This window comes from Ambystoma mexicanum, chromosome 1p, assembly GCF_040938575.1.
Source record: "Ambystoma mexicanum isolate Mex_15411 chromosome 1p, UKY_AmexF1_1, whole genome shotgun sequence".
Lineage (NCBI taxonomy): Eukaryota > Metazoa > Chordata > Amphibia > Caudata > Ambystomatidae > Ambystoma > Ambystoma mexicanum.
This window is the reverse complement of record NC_090921.1, coordinates 364,927,991-364,951,465: the sequence shown is the minus strand read 5'-3', so window position 1 is coordinate 364,951,465 and position 23,475 is coordinate 364,927,991. Positions and strand designations below refer to the sequence as shown.

Sequence of the window (23,475 nt, the reverse complement as noted above, 5' to 3'; positions counted from 1 at the left end):
GAGACCAAATGGTGGTGCATTGTAATAACAAAAGGATCCAAGAAAGACTGCTAAATTACAGGGCACTCACCTTGGACCAGGCAGTGTACATAGCAAAAGGCATGGAGGTGTTGGCCAGTGGAATGGAAGCTCTGGATAAACATGTCAGTAAGAGTCCATCGTGTTCTTATGTCAACGAAAGGCCTGTGAGAATGATGTTGAGAGCAGGTGCAACTTATGCGAGAAGAGGAGGAAGGGGCATCATGCGAGAAACTAGGGAGTGCTATCGCTGTGGAAATGTTGGGCACCTCGCAACAAGCAGGATGTGTCCTGCAGTAAATAGATAGTGCAGCTCTTTGTAGACATGTGGATCATTTCGCAAAGACATGCTGATGGGGAAGAGTAGGACGGGTGAACATAGCTGCAGAAGGCGATGCAGAGGATGACCCTAACGGTGAACACATTGTGGTCGTGGTTGGCATTAATGGTGAAATCGCTAAGGTGAAGATTAATGTCACGTGTGTCAATTTGGTCACAGGCTCTGGTGCTACTGTGAGCATAATATCTCTGGACACTTACAGAATGAATTTTAGTCAAAATGACTAGCCACATGGTGACCTTTTGTTGCGTAAAGGACGTTTTGTCCCTTTAGCGACCCTTAGCGCCCCAATGCACTGTGGGATGAAGGCAGCATCATAGCTTTCATGGAATCTGTGCTTGGCTGGCCTGCCATTGAGGGAAATGGCTTAGAAATGATGTTTAATGTCCCTGGTGAATTTTAAGGCCATAATCAATGTGTGGATCCAGTTTGTTTATAGTTGCACACAAGTTAATGAGTTTATAACTGACGCACTGATTGCACTTTTTTCGTATATTGGGCTCTTTGCTAATATTATTCTCTCGTTTTGAGTGTGGTAAGTATGGGCATTTTTGGATGTAAACATTCTCGAGGCACCAACCAGCCAGCATTCTGTTTGGAAAGTGGAGTCACGTTATTTCATTGTGTTAAGGACTCAGGTGACATATGTTGTGGCCCTCTACTGGTCGTGTATAGATAGTGCTGCAACCCTCCCTTACGTTCTGAGGGAGCTTAATTAAAGTAGAAATATGGTGCATCAGGCTTCGTCAGGACATTTTAGCACATTCGCTTTTCTCACAGCAGTCGGGTCATGGCTTTAAGCAGAGTGTGACGACCACAGCAGGGGGTATCCATTGAGGCTTTGTGTGGCTGCTTGCGCTACAGCAAGAGAGATAAGTAGGGCCTCTGGTGTCACCCTGGAAGCATGATCAGACATCACCAGGGAAAAGTCATTAACAGGCTTGCCAGAATGAAACACCTACCGGGGTGCTGCAGTTTAGGATTTTTAACCTTACTAGATCACATGACAAATGAGAAGATGCTGTGTTCCCCTCCAAAATGTATGCAGACCCCGAGCCCTAGTAACTCATCGGTTGGATCCAACGTCATTGTGCGCTGCCTTACAATGCTTTCCAAGGCTCAGGCCCCTCTCTCTGGGCAAACCCATTCCAGGGTGCTCTATCCATCAGAAAGAAAACAGAACTCTCCCCGGGGCTCCCACAGACTTCTGCAGGATCGTTTGCGCTACGGCTCTGGATGCCGCGAGAGCACCCGCTTCTGACACACTGAACTCTGGACACTTACAGAATGAATTTTAGTCAAGTGATTATGATGAAAGCTCGAATTGCACCTGAGCAGTATGAAGGAGAGAGAATCACTCTTCTAGAGTGTTTTCATGCTCAACTAGAACTCAAGGGCTGCTGTGCTGAGGACAAGATATATGTGACGAAGAAAGGCATAAGTGTACTTGCATGGGAGATGCAAGCACATCTGAAGATAGTTTTGGACCCATGTAGTGAAGAACAGGTTTTGGCTTTACCCCTCGGATGTGATTTGGTGAGAATTATTCAGGAAAACTGTAATGTATTTGAGGACAGGCTTGGTAGCCTGAAGGACTTTACACACTAGATTAAGCTAAAAAGGAATGTGGAAATCGTCAGACATGGTGTTAGGGCTGTGCCATTCAGTGTGTGAAATGAATTTGCTGAGCATTTGCAGAACAAGGTTAAGGATCAAATAATTGAGACAATTGAATCATCATAGTGGTTGTCACCAGTGGGGGTGGCAAGGAAGGGGAATGGAGACATTCGGCTTTGCATAGACTTGAGGGGACTTAATGCAGCAATTTGGGTGGATTGCCATCCTTTGCCCAAGCTTGAGGATCTACTTGTAAAGGTTGCAGATGCAAAGTGGTTTACAACACTTGATTTAAAAGCTACATACTACCAAATCCACTGCATCCGGATTCAAGACACTTGACTGCTTTTGTGATACCAGAGGGAGCGTTCCAATTTAAATGGATGCCATCTGGACTGGCATCCACTTCCTCTATTTTCCAGCATGTCATGGTTGAAATATTCAGGAGTTTGTTCAGAAGCAGGGCGGGTGACAGTTGGGGTATTTGGCAGTTGGTTGTTGGTACCTGTGGTGGCGGCTTGCTGTGGCCTGCATGCAGGCTCTATTAAAGTACCTTCTTGTGAACAGTGAACTTTCTTTATTTGCCACACCAGGCTATTGCCAGAGGAATAGACTCCACCTAGTGATATGGAACTTGAGATGTTTGCTTTGGCTCGGAGGAAGTGAAAGCAATATGCCTTATTCTCATGGTCAAACCTGTATAGACTTTATAGCTGCAGATCTCTGTAAGAACCAGGTACATCTGGGGCCAGGCACAGCCAGTTTGTCTATTTTGTGTTTAATTTTTTTCCTCACCAGTTTGTCTATTTTGTGTTTAATTATTTTCCCCTTCGGAGCTGTGGACACTGGATACATTTTTCCCAACTTCCTGGACCTGTGTTTGACATCTGTAGGGTTTCATCAGAAAAGCCGCCCTTGATTGCAGTGACATATTCCTCATCTAATGGGGCAGTGTAGTGGCCAGGCATTATGTAACAGGGGCACACCCATTCATTGGAGAATATGAGTGACAGAAGGACAGAACCATTGGCTGCAGGGGCAAGGAAAAATTTGACACTTGGGACTGACAGGTAGGTCCCTGTGAGTAAAGAAGTTAAGTGTAGCATAAAAAAAGCAGTTTGATTTCTGGAAAAGAGGGCCATTCTCGAGGGGAGGTGACTTGTGGATTAGCCCTGTACAGCCCATAGTGAGGTTTTGAGGTCAGGGAGCTTGAAGTTAGAACAGGGGCAGACATCCTGAAAGGAGTACTGATAGCCGTTATTTTACCATCAGAGATGAGGGTCTTTTGCCCATGCTGCCTCGCATCTGGTCTGAGGAACAGGAAGAAGTTCACAGAGGGGGAGGTTTTCACCTGCCAAAAAGCATTTCATCAGGGATTTATTTTCAAAGCACTCACTTATTTATGTTCAAGAAGGTGAGGGTTTCTCAGCCCCCTAAGCACTCCCATATGCATAAACCTCTAAACCTATATATACCTTTCAGAAAAAAGTGGGTTTGCAAGGGCCCTCTAATATTGCCACACATGACGATGTTTTTAATAGCCTGGCGGAGGAAGGTTCATTTAGCCCTCTGAATCTCATTTGGAATCCAGAAAAAGTGGTGTTTAAATGGTGCCTCTCTATTCACTGTGTTCAGGGTCGGACTGGGGCATACAATCGTCTCGGGAATCAATGAAAAAGTGTCCCAAAGTTGCAGCAATTCATTCATTTTGTCACCGACTGCTTGAATAGTACACAACAGGGATGTGTTTGATAAAATGAGATGCAAATTGTGCATTTTAAAGAATATTTATTCAGTAAAAATGGTCAAAATGACTAGCCACATGGTGACCTTTTGTTGCATAAAGGATGTTTTTGTCCCTTTAGCGACCCTTAGCGCCCCAATGCACTGTGGGATGAAGGCAGCACCATAGCTTTCATGGAATCTGGGCTTGGCTGGCCTGCCATTGGTAAACTGCAGGAGGGAAATGGCTTAGAAATTATGTTTAATGTCCATGGTGAATTTTAAAGCCATAATCAATGTGTGGATCCAGTTTGTTTATAGTTGCACACAAGTTAATGAGTTTATAACTGACGCACTGATTGCACTTTTTTTCGTATATTGGGCTCTTTGCTAATATTATTCACGCGTTTTGAATGTGGAAAGTATGGGCATTTTTGGGTGTAAACATTCTCGAGGGACCGACCAGCCAGCATTCTGTTTGGAAAGTGGAGTCACGTTATTTCATTGTGTTAAGGACTCAGGTGACGTATGTTGTGGCCCTCTACTGGTCATGTATAGATAGTGCTGCAACCCTCCCTTACGTTCTGAGGGAGCTTAATTAAAGTAGAAAGATGGTGCATCAGGCTTCGGCAGGACATTTTAGTCCCCCTTGGGATTTTCTCCCAGCAGTCGGGTCATGGCTTTAAGCAGAGTGTGACGACCACAGCAGGGGGTATCCATTGAGGCTTTGTGTGGCTGCTTGCGCTACAGCAAGAGAGATAAGTAGGGCCTTTGGTCTCACCCTGGAAGCATGATCAGACATCATCAGGGAAAAGTCATTAACAGGCTTGCCAGAATGAAACACCTACTGGGGTCCTTCAGTTTAGGATTTTTAACCTTACTAGATCACATGACAAATGAGCAGATGCCCTGTTCCCCTCCAAAATGTATGCAGACCCCGAGCCCTAGTATCTCATCGGTCGGATCCAACGTCATTGTGAGCTGCCTTACAATGCTTTCCAAGGCTCAGGCCCCTCTCTTGGGGCAAACCCATTCCAGGGTGCTTTATCCATCACAAAGAAAACAGAAATCTCCCCGGGGCTCCCACAGACTTCTGCAGCTTTGTTTGCGCTACTGCTCTGGATGCCGCGAGAGCACCCGCTTCTGACACACTGAACCTGACTCCCTTTCATTCGGCTGAGGGCAATGGTGGTCATTGCCCATCCCTTCTGAATGGCGCTCGCCCATCTCTTAGGACCGGATGTCTTTGGGCCCTGCCCTGCTCCCATGGGATACCTTGGCTAGCACATCAGGGCACACAGTATGTACTAGAGCAGGAAACCCATGGCGCTGTGGCCTGACTCAGTTGGCCACAGGTTCAAGGTGCAAGGAAGCCGTTTCGGGACACAATAGGGCCTTAGCAATGGGCTTAACGCATTACCTTGATTCGTGCAAGTAGCTGCTGTGCCGACGGCCCAAGACCGGGGCAGGGCAACTTGATTCTTTTTGTAGTCAGGGGTCACCACTGCCAAGTTTCCCAATTCCATGTGGGACGCCTCCAGCCAGTCATGAATTTTCCTATTGCATGCTGGGACTTGCAATTTCTTTTTATGGTACTTGAAGTTTTGTTTTTCCCATTGTAAGTTTGGGCCTACAAGTTCCAGCATGCAATGGGAAAAAACAAGACTGGCTCGCATGGAACTGGGAAACTTGGCAACAGTGACAGTGGCCTGTTACGGATATTTTCTGAAGCGAAATGGATTGATGACAACTCAGTAGAAGAACATTATTCCAGTGGCGGAATATTATCGGATTCAAGTCGTAGTTAAAAGTTGATCCAGTGAATAATTTATTATATGAATGACTATTATAAAGTATTCACAAAAACAGATTTTTTGGCCAGATTCGTATTTGGCAAGAAAAATGGATGAAGGCTGTGCTCGCACGAGACACTTCGGAGGTTAATAAATATGGGCCCTGTGAAGGTCCTGATAACCTCCCTGCTCGGCCTATTGAGAAGCAAACGGGTTTAGACTTGTTCTGTACTAAGAGCAGAGTGCAGGAGAAGGTAGTCTAGACACACAAAGAAATCGTATTTTAGTGGATCTCAGGCCTGCCAATACAACCCTTCTCTCCCCGCACCCAGCCTTTCGCTCTTGCATTGTGTCCTTCAAGTCTGTCTTTTACAAGCAATACACAGACACACATACACATAAAGATACCAAAATCTCTGTGATTTGTACCTAAAAGCACAAACGCTCTATGTTTATCACAGGAATGCAAATTATGGCTGTCATACTAACACTAAATCAGTCAGTCAGCATACTTTTATTCAATATAATAATCTTCAAGTTAATACATTATATGCACCCTTGTGAAACTAAAAAAGAATAGAGGGTATATTACAGTCGACAAAATTCATATATAGGCTGTATTTCCAAAGCTAAACAGTGGATAAAAAGTTAGTAAGGACATGTTCCCATAAACAATTAATGATCATGTAAATTCATATCTGATCTATTTTTCTCAAACCAAACAGTAAAAGAGAGATTGCAGAGCAGATCCTTGCTTGCAGCCTCTTACCTATTTCACTAAAAATGTTGCACTCCTTTATCGTTTGAATTCAACAGCTTCTTCCTTAACAACCAGGAACTATGGGTAAATCAAGCTGTTGCAAAAATAACATTGGTGTGCAAACTTGGCCGTAGGAACTTCCTGGCTGATCTGGTATCCCTAATTTCTACATCGTTCAAAATTGGTTTCAAATACCTACTCCTCAAGTGCTTTGCTTTAAAGCAAATTAGCATAACATGCAACAGTGATTCTCTTGCCGACCCACACATAACGCATTGGTCCGATGCAGATCCATTCCAAGATTGTGTGAAGGTAGCTACAGAGAGAATCCACATTCTCACTTGAATACTTAGAGATTTTTCATATGGTGGTGTAATAAAATCAAAATAAGACTTTCCGGCTAGTGAGCAGAGTTCTATATATGCGAGCCCTTGTTTCAGTTTCATAGCACCAACCATCAACTGATCCCTTGCCCTTTGGATTGTTCCATTTCTAATAGATATCCTCCTTCCCCTCGGCTGGTTTTGGGGATTATCCCAAAGGTCACCTTCCCCAGCACATTGGAGAGTCTTTTTAACATGGATGAGACAGTCAATTAAGTTTCCTCCATCCATCAACATCAGGTGGCATAGTGCATCTCTATATTTTTCTAGCCCTTCTTGGCTCCATAGTCTCAGCCAGAATAGCACAGGGCTAAGTGACCCCATTAGACCCACCGGGGCTATCTCTAATCCTAAGGCTACCATTGCAGAAGGTGCACTCTTTGGTAACAAGGGCAGATTTTTGAAAGGTTGGTGTATCCCTATATTTCCGCCCTGTATAAAACTGTGTGGACAGCCTGTTTTTCATATAAGTCTAAGGCAGGAGAGATAGAACCCTGGCCATGTCTGGCGTGAAAGGCTTGGATTAATCCCCCAAGTTCTTCTAGTGAGGTGCCCGATTAACCTGATCAACTCAGCCTAAACGAAGCTCTAAGTAATCCGAACTTCTAACTTGTTCTAATTGTGCTTAATCCACCTTCAGCACCATAGCTCTGGTTTCTGCAAACCGTGGTTTAAACACCATCACCTTTGATTTTTCTACATTCAAATTCAAGTTCAGCTTGTTACATTGTGTCACAAAGATCACCAATTAATGTTCTAATTATTTTGGGGTCGTTGACATTAAACAGCATCATCCACATAAAATAATGTGGGATAGGTGTCCATGGCCATCTTTTGGTAATCCTGGAAGCCTGCTAGTAATGCGTTAATAATCTCTTGGATATACAGCTTAAAAAGGAAGTATGCCAGGGCGCAGCCCTGTCTCACCCCTTTTGTGACAGCAAATGTGTCGGTGCTTTCCCCTCCCAGGCCATATCGTAAGGATGCAGTGTTACTAGTGTAAAGAAGCCTAGTTATCAAGGTCAAGTGGGCTAAGGCGTTGTGAGAAATTAATAGATTCCATAGGGTCTCCCTTGATACTGAATCAAACGCTGTTCTTAGATCAAGGAATACAGTGTATAGTTTCATGCGTTTAAAAACTGTGTTTGTTTGTGTCAGCAGGAAAAGCATGACGCGGGGTGCTTCTATTCTTACGGAGACCAGCCTGAAGATCACTTATGTGTAGGAATTTTAGAATGATTTTCCCAAAAATGTGCCTGCGCTGTCCAGGAGGGATGTCGGGTGGTAATTTGCTGGAAGCTTCCTCCCCCCTTTTTTGTACAGGGCGATTAACATGGCCGTACACCATGAGTCTGGGATTGAGCCTTGTTTTAAGATTGGGTTAAACACCTTGCACAAGACAGGGGCCCAGATTTGCACCTCAACAACAATAAAGCACAAATAGACAGTCTAGGCTGCAAGTTATGTGACTGTGTACCTGCAAATAAAATGGATGATATTACCAACTGTGAGCCTTTTGCAAGTCTGAGAATAAGCACACAGGCTTGTATTCACATTTAAAAATGCAATCTTTTAGGCTCAGAAGGTTATAATTTGTCCACCGATAAGAAAAGTATTATGAACATTCTCATTTTTCTTGCGAGTTCTTATACTTTCAGACTTGTAGCACTGTAGTGCAGCTGAAAAACTGTTTAGCGCTGCTGTATCCACTCCACCCACACCTACACCCCAAACCACTCTCATTCTCATTGCAGTGAGTAGTAAGGAACAGTTCAGATTTATTTTGTCTTTGATGATCTTGGGCAACTCCTTGATCCTCTTTCTACTAAACATCACCTCATTCTCTTAGGTGATTTTAACCTACCCTCTTCACCACTTCTAACACATCTGAACTTCAATATTTTCATAGTGACCACACCCTCCAATCTATCCATAACCTAATAACCTACCTAGCCACACATGGAGTAACTCTTTCGATCCCTTACTCATCTCCATCTCTCTCTCAGCCACTAATACTACTGTCACACCATCCGTATATGATCACTCAATTTTTTCCACCACCATCTCCTTTCCACCCTCAGACCTTTCCTCACCACTTGCTTCACTTATCACTAAAAGGACATTTAAACCTTCTGCCATTCGCCCCTTTCTCTCTGACCTACAGCTCTCCCTCTCCTCCTTCATATCCAATGCCTCTTCCACCAACAATGCCTTCTCCAGCTTCTATTCCCTACTGTATAACTCAATCTCCTCTCTATTCCCACTGCTTACTTTCACGCCTAGGTCTCAGCATCCTCAGTCATGGGTCACCTCATTCATATGCTCTCTCCGCACAGACATGCGCTGAATGCTGTGCAAATGGATGCATACCCACTCGCATGAGGATCTGCAACTCTACCTCTCTGCCCTGAACTCTCTCAAGTACATTCTTGATAGAGCGAAAAAATGAATTGTACCTAACCCTCATTGACTCTCACTCTACCCATCCCCACCGACTGCAGGGCACCCTAAACTCACTCCTCACTCCTCACTCCTCCTAAGTCTATGACTATCGACTCCACTCTCACAGCACTGTAAAAACTTCAAAAATTAGGGACTCTCCCCTGGCCTTCCTCTCACTCCCTCCTACTCAACCTTCATCCTCTGCCTCTATCTCCCATTTCAATCACAGTAATACTGACAAAGTGCTATCTCTACTGATGAAGACTAACCCCTCTTGTGCCCCATCAGATCCTCTTGCTCGTCAGCTAGTCAATCCTATTGCCCCTTTGGTGGCCTCTTACCTAGGTGAACTCTTCAACCTGTCCTTTGACTCTGCTTGCTTTCCCTCTGTTTTCAAAACAGCCATGGTCATTCCTCTCCTAAAAATGCAAGAGGCTGACCCGAACCTACTTACTTTTGCCCTGTGTCTCTCCTTCTGCATTACTCTAAAGTGATCAAAAGGGTTGTATCCAACACGTTTACCAATTTCTTAGACATCCACAACCTTTGAGACCCCCAATAAGCAGATTCCTGCTCCTGTCACTCCACGGAAACTGCTCTCATGAATGTGTACAACTTCATCGCCTCTGTTAAGCATTCCAACTTATCCTCTTTGCTAATTCTCCTTGACCTGTCTGCTGCCATTGACACTGTCAATCACTCAGATCTCCTTAATATCCTCTGATTGGGATTCGCAATCGAAGCCCTTTCCTGGATTGAATCCTACCTTGCACCTGACCAATTCTCTGTCTCTTGGAGAGACAACAACTCACAACTCACTCCTCTAACTGTTGGTGTTCCACAAGTTTCTGCTTCTGGAACACTGTTCACCTCCTTTGGGTTCTCGTACCTACTCTTTGCAGACAACACCCACATCTTCTTCTCTTTTCCTGAACTCTCTTCTGATCTCTTTATTAAAGTGTCAAACTGTCACTGGCTTTGCACATTTTGATGTTAAACTCTACCAAAACAGAGGAGCTCTTCTTCCCTGCCAAAATCTCTCTCTTATCTCTTCCTCTGCCTATCCAGTTTCCACCTGACACTGTTTCCAACTCTTCTTCAAGTAGAAACCTAAGCATCATCTATGATGTTTTTCACACCTTCCCTAATGTCATTTCCAAACCTAGAACAGCAGCTCACCGCATCCTCCTACATATTAGGAAAATCAGGCACCTCCTTCCTATCAACGCCGCCAAGCATCTCTTAACCACTCTTGTCTTCTCTAAACTGGACTACTGTGCCAGCATCCTCTTTGCTCTCCCCAACCATGCTTTGTATCCTTGCAACAAGATCATTAACTTCACTACCAGGACTCTCTTTGAACTCCCTCAATGCACACCTACTTCCGCGTATCATCACCAAGCTGGATGGTTCATTATCCCCAGTGACTTTTCTATGCACTCCCAACTACAACCTGCTCATAATGTCCCTCCAACTCACACCATTGTAAGAAGCTCACCCCTTCCTGTCAAATCTGATTTCTTATCTATTGTATGTTCTTTTGTGATCAAAAGAGCATTGTTCTTCCTGTATACAAATACATAAATAAAAACTCCCTAGGTTTTAAAGCTCACGAGGAGCTACAGAAAACTGGGAAACTGGAAACATTCCTCTCCATGCTCCAAAAGCTGCCATTGCCGTAGTGCACCAATTCCTGGTATTTGTTTGGATGAAATACATTTATTTCATCTTTCTTTGAACAAGGAGTTTCAAAGGTTTATGGCATCTTATGAAAGTCAAATTCACCAGAGGAAGTCACTTACCTCTGTAAATAATCTAAACCGCCCAAATAATAAAACAAATACTTAAATGCCCCTAAATGGGGGCAATTTAAAAAATAATAACCCTCCCTGTGGGTTTCTGCAACCAGTAAAACCTATTAGCACCCAAGTGTCAACATCCGATATGAAACGGTGCGGTAGCCATTTCACAGGGTAAAAGAGAAAATAACTATAAGAGAAAAAGTACAGCAGGGAAAAAAGGAGACAGTAACTACCGGTTGTCCCTTCCCGAGTTCCCTGGCGGCCATGTTATCAGTTGCAGTACAGTGGCAGGTGAGCACTAGAGAACAAAAGGCAAGTGGGGTGGAAGGTTGGGGAGGGTGCAATTGGAGGTTCTTATGAGCAGGTAGGAGGGGCAGGAAAATACCAGAGGGTTGGCGCATGGCAGGGTGTACGGAGAGGAAATATCAGTGGTGGTGCTTCCATCACTGAGTCTGTTTCTAGCACAGGCTCAGATCATGAGATACAGCCCGTTTTTGGAGCTAGTTGTTTGGCTGAGAGACCCACCCAGGGTGCCAATAGGAAAAATCATCCCTTATCTATCACTTAAAATGTATCTCAAAATCATAACAACTGAAGTTTACTTTTTAATTCTATTGCAAAGAATACTTTTTAAAATGTCTTTTACACCACGGTTGGTATTACTTCCTAAACCATGCCACCTCACATTGGATTATTTGTATATAGAACACCACCACATCTTATTTAAATGGGCAAAGTCTTGTGATCTAACTGGCCCTTGCAAATACACATTTCATTTGAGGAGGACGTAGATCACCCACGTTTCTGCAGGGAGAGCGCAGTAGACCAGATGCAGTATTGACTCAAAAATAGATTATATTTCAACAATATTGTAACAGCCATCCAAAAAGGATGTTTAGAGTGGTCGTTTTGCACATAGCTACAGGTTTGCCACCTAAAAGCTTAGTGTCCCCACCACCAGTATACAGTGTACACAGGCCTACAGATTGGCAGAGAACCAGCCACCTTTACCTCCTAGAACAGGCAAATACTCCCAACAAAACAAAGAAATGTATTAAGAATATGCTGTACAAAAAAGTACATATCATCGTCTGTCCCGGGTTCCACCTGCACAGCTCCACAGACTCTGTCATCGGATCATTGGTTCCAGCAGTGCACTGCACTTTAAGGTCAAAATGGATGACTTACTAGTTGCAAAGACCTAAGCATTACAAAAAGGATACCAGTTTTAGAGTTCAAATATATTTGTACTTTCAGAAAAAGATTTATTTTTTTAACTCCCTAAAAATGATTTTACTCCCAACTTCAAAAGATAGGGAGTAAAATATTCCTAATTCTAAATCTTATCTGGAGCCCTTACTGTACATAATCTCTTGTTGAGCGGTTGATGCTATTTTAGGTAAACTAAACCATAACCTTTTACTTTTGTCATAGTACACTACTGTTGACTTGCAATGGGGAATGCTTTCAGCTGTCATATGTTTTCGTAATTTCATGGGAGAACATTTTGCATTTCTGGAATCTAACTAAGTTCATGGCTTGGCAATAGAAATGTCAAAATGTCTTATACTTAAATGTCTACTTTCTTCTTTCTTTGCATGTGCAGCTGAGAAGCTTCACCTGAGAATGGAGAAGAACCACCTAGAGATGGACTACATAAAGGCAAAGGAAAATTGCACAACTTCAAAGAGTAAGCTGGTGCAGGAAGCGGAGGATGCAAGCAAGGTCCGAGAAAGGTACTTTCTGGAAATGATCAAGCTACGGGAGGAGAAGCGAACATTGGCCGACCAGCTGACTAACTTCAAAACCACCTGCTCAGCCATCGACGGCGGTTTCCAGGCACAAATGCAGCAGCTCCAGCAGAAAGTTAGTGAGGCGGTGAAAAAAGCCCTGCCCAGCCAATCCTCAAGCCCCTTTGAGATGAACCCAGAATGCAACATGCAGATCAACCAGCTGAACCAGAACTGCAAGTTACTGTCTGCCGAGATCACCAGGCAGATGCTGGATGAGGTGAAGCGCATCAACAATCTATTGCCCACCTACATATCCGAGAACAGCTTGCTCAAGGCTGATCAGGGGAAAGCACAGAAGGATGTGGAGGAGTGTGAAAGGACCAAGCAGTCGATGGTTGATGAGAAGAAAAGAGAGATTGAAAGGATGCAGGCTAAATGTGATTCCGAGACCACCCTCATTTACAATGAGAAGGAGACTTTGAAACGAGAGAAGATGGATCTAGGGAAGCAGGTAGAGGAGAAGAAACAGTCATTGCAGACCGCCCAGATGCAGCTGGCCACCAAGAACAGGGAACTGGAGCGTTGCATCAAGATTCCGGTAGGCAGCCCTTACACCATTCCTACCTCTATTGTATCTGCAAGTCATTTGTTGATATCTATATCTTAGGGAGGGTCCTGCCACCTGTGGCTCTCCAGATGTTTTGAGCTACGACTGCCATGATCCCTCTCCATTGACTATGCTAGCTAGGGATGGTCAAACATCTGGAGACCCAATGTTTGCAGACCCTTTGCTCATGGAGGGGTCGGGAAGAGTGGCTACCCAGTTAAAGAGCAACTCCAGCCTCTGGTGCCATTCTAGGGGGCAAGTGACTACTCACCAAACTTTCCCAAAAATTTCCTAGAAGAGTCCTTCAACGCTGGTCCTTAGGAGGTAAATCATGGTGTAACGAATATCCACACAAATTCCATTTGAATCCAGGGAATTTAAATGATGGTTATGTACATATGTATTGGTTATCCTGAAGATGTTGCGCCTCAGTATGAGTGTGTGGTGCAGTAAAAAGGCGGTGGTAAAGGAATAAATATCATTGTAGAGTTTAAGATGCCTACTGCCAGTAGTTGTTTAGGCTATTCCACTATCCCACCTCTGCCCTACTCACCTAACCATCCCAACAACTTACCTGTAACCCATGAGTGCATCCCCAGCGTACATTGATCCATTTCTTTCCAGCTGAGGTTGTATGTCATAAATCCCATACATAATATCTTTCCTGCTCCAATATGGTTGGAAGTCACTCTTTCTTCCTTTCACTTAGCTGGAATATTTTTGCTGGAGACAGTGAAGAGATGCTCAACATCAGGGCTGTCCAACTCCAGGTCTTGTGGGCCGGAATCCTAAAAGACTTTCTGGAAATCCCTCATTAATATTCATGAGATAGATGTGCATACAATGATTCTAAATGTATGCCCATTTTTTCCCATGAATATTAATGATGGATATACTGAAAACCCAGGATTCTGGCCCTAGAAGCATGGATTTAGACACTCTACATGCTGTACATGCAGCATTATTCGTTCTTCAAATGCCTTATTCTTGTCTTTGAAGGCAGTTTTGCATCTTTATTTACTTGTAATAAAAAGAAAATGATAGATAGGTCGCTCACCTTAGTTCCTCATGCTGTCAGTCATGCCTGGCAGGCCAATGGTTGTGCAGAATGTAAGCACAGAGAGAGTGCAAGATGGAGCACCCGCCCATCCAAGCTATATAAATTGCTGCCAAGATGGCGCCTCATGTCAACACCAATCCCAGGAGCTGCCACATGTTTTAAATGGATATGTAGTGCTGGAATGATGCAAACAAATGTGTTTTGAGTAGTTTCTCAATAAAACCCAACGTTTTTCTACTTCAGACTAATGCTTGGCACAACGTTTCAAGCTACAACATGTAATGGGCACATGTTTTTGCTGCAAAGGGAACATCTTTTCATCTAACAGGTGTTTGTCGCAATCAGTGTAAACATAGCTGGAACCTTCTGATTAAAGAAGTATGTTTATTAGGGATTTGATAACAGGTGGATATTCATTATGAAGTTACTGGAACTGTTAAAGAACATGTTATAAATGTTTTTAGGATTATATACCGTTCCTCTGTGCAAGTGATATTCAAGCGTGTGGCTATTTAAATGGAGACTGTTATTAAGATAAGACAGGTCATAGTGTCCATTGAATATTACAACTGCCCTTTTGGTTATTTTGTTCTCTTGTGCTTTTTCTAGCATGGCTCTTCACCGTTCAACTCACCAATGGGGTTCCCAGGAGGTAAGTGGTTTTACTGTTCTGTCCAAGGCTATTCCTAATGCTGTACTTGATTCTGCCTGCGGCCGAGTAGTCACCAGATCTTCCTGCTTGCCTTTTGCTTGTTCTGCCCGTCATTCCAAATCCTCAGCCTTAGCATCCATGACCAGTTGGCATGAGATGCCTGTAGATGTGTCCCGAAACATCCGGGTAGTAGTCTGAGCGATAAAGGTGGGGTATGACATCCTGCCTGCAAGGACTTTCTAGGGCCAGGTCTATTGGAAAGAAGCACCTGGGATCTCGCCCTATTAGATTTACTTTCATCAACAAGCCAGGTGTTCTTGTGTCTCCCTAGCCACCTCCCTCCTTGTTAAGCCTAGGCGTATCCCTTCAGGAGGTGATGGGACATCAAAATCCAGTCTACATATGACAGCGCACACTTTGAGATAAACAATTGATTTATCAGCTCAAATATAGGGTAAACGTAAGTATCTTCATGATCTTCACCTTACTAACAATTCTAATAGCACACTGAGAATAAACACGCTTTAGTAAAAGGGTAACAATGTAAAGAAAGTAAAAGTGTCCAAGCAGGTGGGAAATTCCTTGTCTCTGTTTTAGGTTAAACAGAAATGTCCTTCACTGCTACAGTAGCCCATGCCATGGGGAGCCAGCTGATGGTGCTGCAGAAGCCCAAGAGGATCTCTGGCTGCAGCAGAGAGGCCTTCTCGATCCTCTCTGGAGAGATGTGTGCTCATGGGCACAATATGTAGTTTGGGACTAGTTTTCCTGTTTGAGGCATTTTACCACCCAAGCTCCTCTGGCCTCCGGCTCAGAATGCCCTAATTCTGGAACCCATGCTTTCAGGGGCTTTACCCTTGTGTGTTCATATACGTTGAGATACCTGACCTGCCACGACAGGGCAATAGGCTAGGGTCAGGCATGGTTTGGTGCATTAAAGGGGTCCTTTTCTCATCTCCTGAACATATGCCAGTTACGGTCACAAGTGCATGTGTTCAGGGGCCTGTTCTCTGTGGGCTCTTTTCTGTTTGAACAGCTACCTGGGTAGCACACATTGAAAGTCACAAATTCAAACATATTTTAGTTTAGAAGAGAGATTCCTTATTCAAGTCTCAGGTCCTGGTGCCGTAATGAGGTAAATAACGAGGACAGGTCAGGCTAGACCCAATCCTGGCTCCCCAATAACCTCACAGCAAACAGCATTCTGGACTGGTCCCACTGGTTCAACTAATTCAAAAGGAGGACTGGTTTATTTTGACAACACAAACAATTTAATACTAACAGAAGGATTATTCAATTCATGTATCATGTGAAAGCTGTGACCCGGTAATTTCATATGAGAACATACACATGACAGAGATCACAAACGCAACATTTTAGTTTATGTGAAGGAATCATGAAGTATGACACAGATAACAGATTCAAGATTCAAAACAAAGTAATTTATTAACTGAAATGTCAGGATAGTAGAAAGCCTAACTTGACCTGTACTAAGGAGGAATTTCCCTACATGAATAAAACTAAGGAAACTCTGAGTCAAAGAGTACAACTTAAGTTGTCTGTCTGTGTCCAAAACCTATACTTGCCCTCATAACTAAAGCCAAACAATGTGTAGCTAAACAATGTGTAGGGATGTCAATAAAAGAAATAGTGTTTAACTCAACTTTGTGAGCTTCTTCCAGCTTCTCTTTCAGCTCCCCTTCACCAAGTTCAAGAAAGGTCAACAAAAGACTAAAATGTACCTTCTCATCCTCAAGGTAATACAGTTGCATACAATCTTCAGGTTTCCCTTCCCCAACTCTAAGGTAACTGTGAGAAACGTGATGGTGTCTCACCTGTTGGTCCCTGGGGATCTGCCATCCAGGTGGCCAGGACACGGCCATTGCTGTTGGATCCAGTTCCTGGTGGTGGACCAGCGTGGGAGGATAACCTGGATGGGGGGGTCTTCGGGGAGTGGACGTGGGACACCAAAGAGTGAGACGCGTTACCCCCTTCTTTATGGCACCATTTCCCCATCCTACCCTGTAGGATATTTAGAAACTCTACCCCCCCCTTTTCCTACACAAACACTTTCTCACACCACGAAAGACAACAAACTAACACCACAGCCATTTACCTGACATGTCCCAACACAAGGGTCAGCCAGAGTCAGGCAATTGTTGATAACTACACACACTTGACAGCCCTTTCCCTTACCCACAGGGATAAAAGGCAGAGCATGAGAGAACTCTTTTAGCAAGGCCCAATGCACGAGAAAGCAGTTATTCCGAGATGGCAGTTCAAATGGAGGAGAAAGGCGGTGGATACCAAAAGGACGACAAGGAGGGAAATGCCCTCGCTCTTTTCAAACCAGAACCGCAAAGCCTTCAATAAAAGAATAGTAAGGCCGGGAATTGCAGTTGGCAATTGTTGTGGCAGATGTCAATGGTACATGGTGCACTCCCGCGTTGATTGCCAGGGTGGGGAAAAGAGCTTGCTGCTGTTGTACCGTCCTTGACTCCAGCAGAAGACAAGCCAATGAGTTCAGCAAAGCTGGTGAGTCAGAGGAAGCTGATAGTGAACCGGACTGTGTTAAGCTCAAACTTGCAGTGGCAACATTTGCGTAAACGGATATAAGCTAATAGGCCAGGGTCTTTTGTGAACAACTGAGGTATTAGGGTCAGAGTGGTCCGGTGCCGCGTGGGCGCTTATTTGAAAGACTCAAACGAATGCCCCGCTCTTGAACAAGGAGAATGTGTTGAGTTGAGAGAACTACAAGATCCAAGAGGCCCTAGGAGAGGCCAGTGAGAGATGTCAAAGTGGTCATACAAGGGTCAAGTCAAAGCCCATTGTATAGTCAAAACTTTTTGACATGTTGTTAATTGAAAAGCTAAGTGAACTGCATTGTGGTGACAAACGTGAGCCCGACTGAGGGATGTTCACAGTCAGTTGTTGGTCTGAGCCTTATTGAAGGAGGTTGATGTTCTGGTTGTTGGTCTGAGCCCGATTGAGGGAGGCTGACATTCTGAAGGGGATCGGAGCCCGGCTGAGGGGGATCCTCAGGTGAAGAGTAATCGCCCAACGTGAAGATTAATAGAAGAAACTTTTGTTTGTTGTTTGTGATACATCAGAGGCTCTGAAGAAAGAGAATTTACATAAAAGAGACTTGGGCACAGAAGGCCCTGATATTGATAAAAAGGAACTGTAATCTTGTGCCGGCGAAGCCCAGGAGTGTGCTGTGCTCAAGAGTCCTGCCTTGTCCCGTACTAAAAATGTGGGGAAGGGAGACCTCAGTCATAACATCCTGACTTTGTGAACACTTCTTTCTTTTCTTGTGAACATTATCCCTCACTAATTTGTAGCATAGAGGTAAGGATTGGCAAGGTTTTTTAGCATAGGCCATTTTTATTTGACTAGACACTACTTGGAATGTATTATCATTATTTGATGGTCGTAGCTTGTTCCCGTCTTAGATTAAGGTTTATATTAGGCATTTATCTCACCCATTTTACTGTTTAATAAACACCCTTGAACAGTGATCACTTGTGTCTGTCTTGCTCTGATACCATGCCTTCCTTCCATACTACAGTTCAAAACACAAAGGTCTTGATGCTCCGTACTCGAGGCAGAAATTGTAGTTCTTCAACTCTCAGTGTTCCCTTTCCCAATATTAGCAACTTGTCTCACAGGTTCAGTCTTTCAAAAGCTCAACACAAATCTAGGTCCACTTGACCCTCCTTCTGGTTTATTTCCTAAGTTCATTTACGGTGTATTTCTTTAGTTTATTTCACAATGTCTTTGGGTTCTCATAGTTCAGGGCTCACAGGCCTGGGCGCAGATATCAAACCACATTGGCCAACCAACGCAGGTCACGCAACAAGATTCACCTTGAACTCAGCTCTGTTCCCAGCGCTCAGTGTACCTTCTCAAGGTAATGAGAAAGACTGTGTGTCCCACTTGTTTCCACTGGTATAGCCACCGAGCCTGAGAGAGTGCCTGCGTATCGCATGTTTGTTGGGCAACACATGTATCAGTTTGTGTCTGCTTCGCCAGGAACGGCTTCTCTTCCCACCATGGGTAACAGGGTATTGTTCTGCTTGGCTTAATCATGTGGGTGAGGACTGCAAAACTGAGTTTTTCGGTCTGCAATTAGTGAGGATTTATTCTGAAGGTGGCTCTTTGCCCCTGGAGTGAAGAATGTTCCACCTGCCCTTTTCCTTGGCCGCAGGCACTGGCCCATTGCTTCGTGCTGCAGAATCTGCATCTCTTGGTTCCTTTTTCTGAGGCATATGGCTTCATGCAATTTCACTACAGTTGTTCCCTGGTTTCTCTCTCTCTCTCTCTCTCTCTCTCTCTCTCTCTCTCTCTCTCTCTCTCTCTCTCTCTCTCTCTCTATAATATATATATATATATATATATATATATATATATATATATATATATATATATATATATTATAGAGAGAGAGAGAGTGTATTGTATTATATATTTTATTGCTTTCCCTCAAGGTTATTAGTATTCGGCTCTTCCAGGTTCCTTATACGTCGCTGAAGTTCCTTATGGTTAGTTGCAATAAGCAGTTGCTAGCTTGTTTTGTGTGACTATTTCTCTCTTGAATTTCTGCGTTTATGCATCTGCCTAATGAAAGAAAAAAGCTTCTGACAGTATGTACCTGTCCTCTTTCTACAGAGCTGTGTATGCATGTTCTTCGTGTGTGCACATGCTTGTCTGTGTAACTTTGTGCAGGGATGCGAGTTTGCTTTGTTGCTAATGTTACTACGTCGTGGTGTCATTAATGATGTCATCATGGCTGGATATTTATCATTAGTCAGCCTGGTCCAGTGATGTGGCACCTGTGTCCAGGAACACTTCAGCTGGATAGGGTTTGAATGGTTGTCTAAGCAAATATCTGCTCACATATGTAACATGTACTGGCCCTCCTGAGGGCTGACCAAACAGCAACTGGCATCTATTGTTTCTCATTCTTCGGGCTGTTGTACGAATGGGCGACAGGAGGGTTTATTCCAGGGACCTTCTCTACACCCTCCTGGTCTACACACATGCCTCCCTGTTTCTCCTCCCTGCAGTGTTTTCTGACTCACTCATTATACACCAGTAACCTCCTAACAGGTTGTAGGTGTGAATCTCTAGCTAGATTTGCCTGACTACAATAAAGTGGACATGCCTTACTCTTACTGACATTTGAAGGCATCTTCCTCATCCCAGTACCAGAGTGGTAAAATGAAAATGCAGTCTTAATTCCTCTTAATCTCATCTTCTTCGTCCTAGTACTTTTAAAAGTTGAATGGGGAGAAGTGAGGGAAGAGGTCTCACAATAAGCCATAAAGGTCGGGGAAGGGGTTGGTTGGTCATAATTAGGGAAAGGGGGATACCATGTCTCACCTGAGGGTACTCCACTCCCAAACTCTGAGGACCCTCCACCCAGGTGATCGTCCCTTGCTTCTCCACCCCCAGTGTCAGGATCCATGAGTGATGGCCTTTCCCTGGACACCTGAGAAGAGCATCCAGGGGGCTTAGAAGTGAGAATATACTCAGGTTTCTGACAGTTAGCTAACCTTCTTAGGGAGTTCTGTTAAGAGGAGGAAAACACAATTTGATAGATAGATTCACAAATTGCATACGCCTATATTCTAATGCCTTCACAGACATGGTCACTTGTCCCTGCATCGCGTGGTCATGGTTACTTACAACCTCTCTCTCTGTCAATGCACTAAGCTATCAAAAGAGGAAAAGGCATTTTCTTTGATAGACTGACCAACCAGCAACCAGTTCAGTTTCCTAAATTTAGACAAATATAAATATAGAAAAAAAGAATTATAAGTCAAAGAAGGAAATACTTATTTTGAATCTAGAAAACCTGAATCTAGAAAACCTGTAAAACTTCAACTTGATGCAGAGTATGTAAAATGCAGAGGTCCACGCAACCACTCTGAACAGATTGTAGAAAGTCTGTGTATCTAGTATTTATTTTTAAATGTATATTTTGCCCCTTGAAGTAAAACAGGTTGAGAAGGCTAAAAATAAACAGAAAAAAAGGTGGAGGAAGCATTGCAGGGGATTACGTGTTTCAAGCGTTAGGAATGAAAGGTCCTGCACAGTCTTCTGCAAAGTACTGAAAACCAAACTTTTCAATTAACTATGACTGCTAACTCTCGGCCACCTGTCTGTAACTTACAACAATTGACCCGTCTTGTTATCCTGTTCCACTGTAACCAAGGAGCTTGTACTGTGCTTTCTCCTGTGTCACTATTGTCTGCACTGTCGTTTAACTGCAACAATCTCAACCAGGCAAGAATTCTGTAACAGCGCCACGATGCCCCAGTGCGCTTTATACATTTAAATAAATAAATAGGAAACACTTTCACAGTGAAATACATTTATGATGGGGAAAAAGAAAAATATAGGGAAAAACATGCGGGATAGAGATGGTTGTAAATCATTCACAAGAACTTGATACATTTCTGATTAACAGAAAAAGTTGTTGCTGTAATGGTAGAACATGCAGTATTTAAAAATATAGCATGATTTCCCGTTCCAACAAATTCTGAGACAAATTCTGAGTCTTCGCTTGGAAATGCTTCAAATCAGCTGGTTTGGAGGGACTTTGCACACAAAGAAAGAATGACTGCAGGCTGTCATCCTACATGCAGCTATATTGCTTTCCACCATTGACCTCTATAGATCTCCAAAATCGTGAATATCTGAAGAGTTAGTATGATTGTGAACATGGTAAGAACGCGGTAACAGTGATTCTGTTTTGTGATCATACCACAGTTAATATAACTAAACTCTTGAGAAGGGCCATAATGTTCACAGTAACAGTGCAGGGTAAAGTGGTTATTTTTGTTCAGGGAGCGCTCAATAGGAACAAGGTCAAGAGCACACTTATGAGTGGGGCACAAAATCACCTGTTCCTTGATTACGCAGAATAGGCAGTACATCTCTAGTTGTTTGATCTGTTTTTCAGTATCCTCTCCTGGGGCGCGGACGGATGGATACAACTCCATCATTACCGTGAGAGAAATGTGGAAAATACCAGGTTCCCTCTCCCCACAGCAACCCAAAAAGTTGGAAGGATCTGTGACCCCGCCCCCCTCACAGGTGATCACGCAGCACTTGGTTAAGGATTCCATAATCCTCGGCCATGACGTTGCAGTAGGAAGAGTCAGGGAAGAATTTGCTAACACACAACACACAAATCCAGGTTGAACCGTGGCTTGGCAGGAGCTGTTGATGGGGTTTGAAAGAATGGCCCAAGAAAGTAATGACATGACTGTTATGAGTTAGCAGAAAGGGGGCAGAAAGGGGGCAGGTTAACAAACGCGTGTCAAACAGGAGGGAAATGTGGGGGTTGCAGGCAGGCGCTTCTCACTTGCATGATGACTCTTAAGGAACTTCTGTAAGCTGCATGTGACTAGGCGGCCAGAGTGGTGAGCGGAAGGGAGGCTTGGCTGTTCTATTGAGAGAGACATGTAAAAGTCTTGAGTAGCAGAAGTGGTAAAAAAGCTTTGCAGTGTATTGGGGGAAAGAGGTTGGAGGTGTTTGCGACCAAATGTCCGGATTCCACCCAAGGCACTTTCTTCTATGGAGCATGCAGAGAGGGTTACAGTGACATAAAAACGAGGGTCACAAGTAGGGAGTCTAGTCTTCCTCATATGTTAGCCTGAACCACGTGTGCACAGCTCCGTTGAGTCCTAGCTAGGTTTCAGCTATATAAATATCAAATACGAATACAGAAGTAGAGAGCAAGCAAATTATTTAAACACATTGGTAAAGCTGGAATTAAACCCCATACACCTATACACAAAGACTAATGCAAATGCACTGTACATTACAACTCAGTTCCCACTGTGCGTGCACAATTTGAAGAGCTAAACCACTAGCCAAACATAAAAGTCCCTCGCCCTTTTTTGTGCGCACACAAAGTGCAGTGCATTATGCGCATGGTGGTGTGCACAAAAACGGCAACAAAAACGTTTGCCGGTCTACCCACTCTAACCAATTATGATAAGTATCATTTTTAATGCAATAGGGCCAGGGAGAAACATGGAAATGCAAGTAAGAGTACTTTACTCAAGTAAGTAACGCTCCTACATTTTTGATTCGTGACTTTTGCACATCACTCTTTTTTGGTAGAACTCTGTGGGTACCCATGTGTGCCTATTGCAAAACTGTTTGAATAGCAGGGCCATCCTCCAGGTAGGCAGGCCTGCATGCTTTGGTTTTAAGCAGTAGGTCCAGCCATGCCCTCATACACAGAATCCGGGTTTTCCCTCAGGCTGCACAAATTGCGCAGGTTCAATTTACACAGATCACACAGGTTCAAAAGGCAGATCAATCTCTCACGATGCACAGATCTTGAAGGTGCATGCTTTAGCATGATAACCTCTCACTTGGCACAGATCACACAGGTTCAGACAGCAGAACTCTCTTACATGCTAAACAGATGTGAAAGCCTTCTTAGATATCTCTGGGCGTGCACTAGTTGCAGAGACATGTAGCTGCAGGCCTCAGACAACAAAGTTGTCCCTGTGACCCTCCTAAGGACC

The 23,475-nt window shown here is 43.8% G+C and overlaps 1 protein-coding gene across 1 annotated transcript in view; it reads left to right on the top strand.

Moving 5' to 3' along the window:
• The window catches only part of PLVAP (plasmalemma vesicle associated protein), a 118,195-nt gene that overhangs the window by 64,665 nt on the left and 30,055 nt on the right, over nt 1-23,475 (top strand). Inside the window, exons 3-4 of the mRNA XM_069649017.1 lie at nt 12,484-13,208; nt 14,887-14,929. Of these exons, the coding sequence (XP_069505118.1) occupies nt 12,484-13,208; nt 14,887-14,929 (768 nt within the window). The remainder of the gene's footprint in view (nt 1-12,483; nt 13,209-14,886; nt 14,930-23,475) is intronic.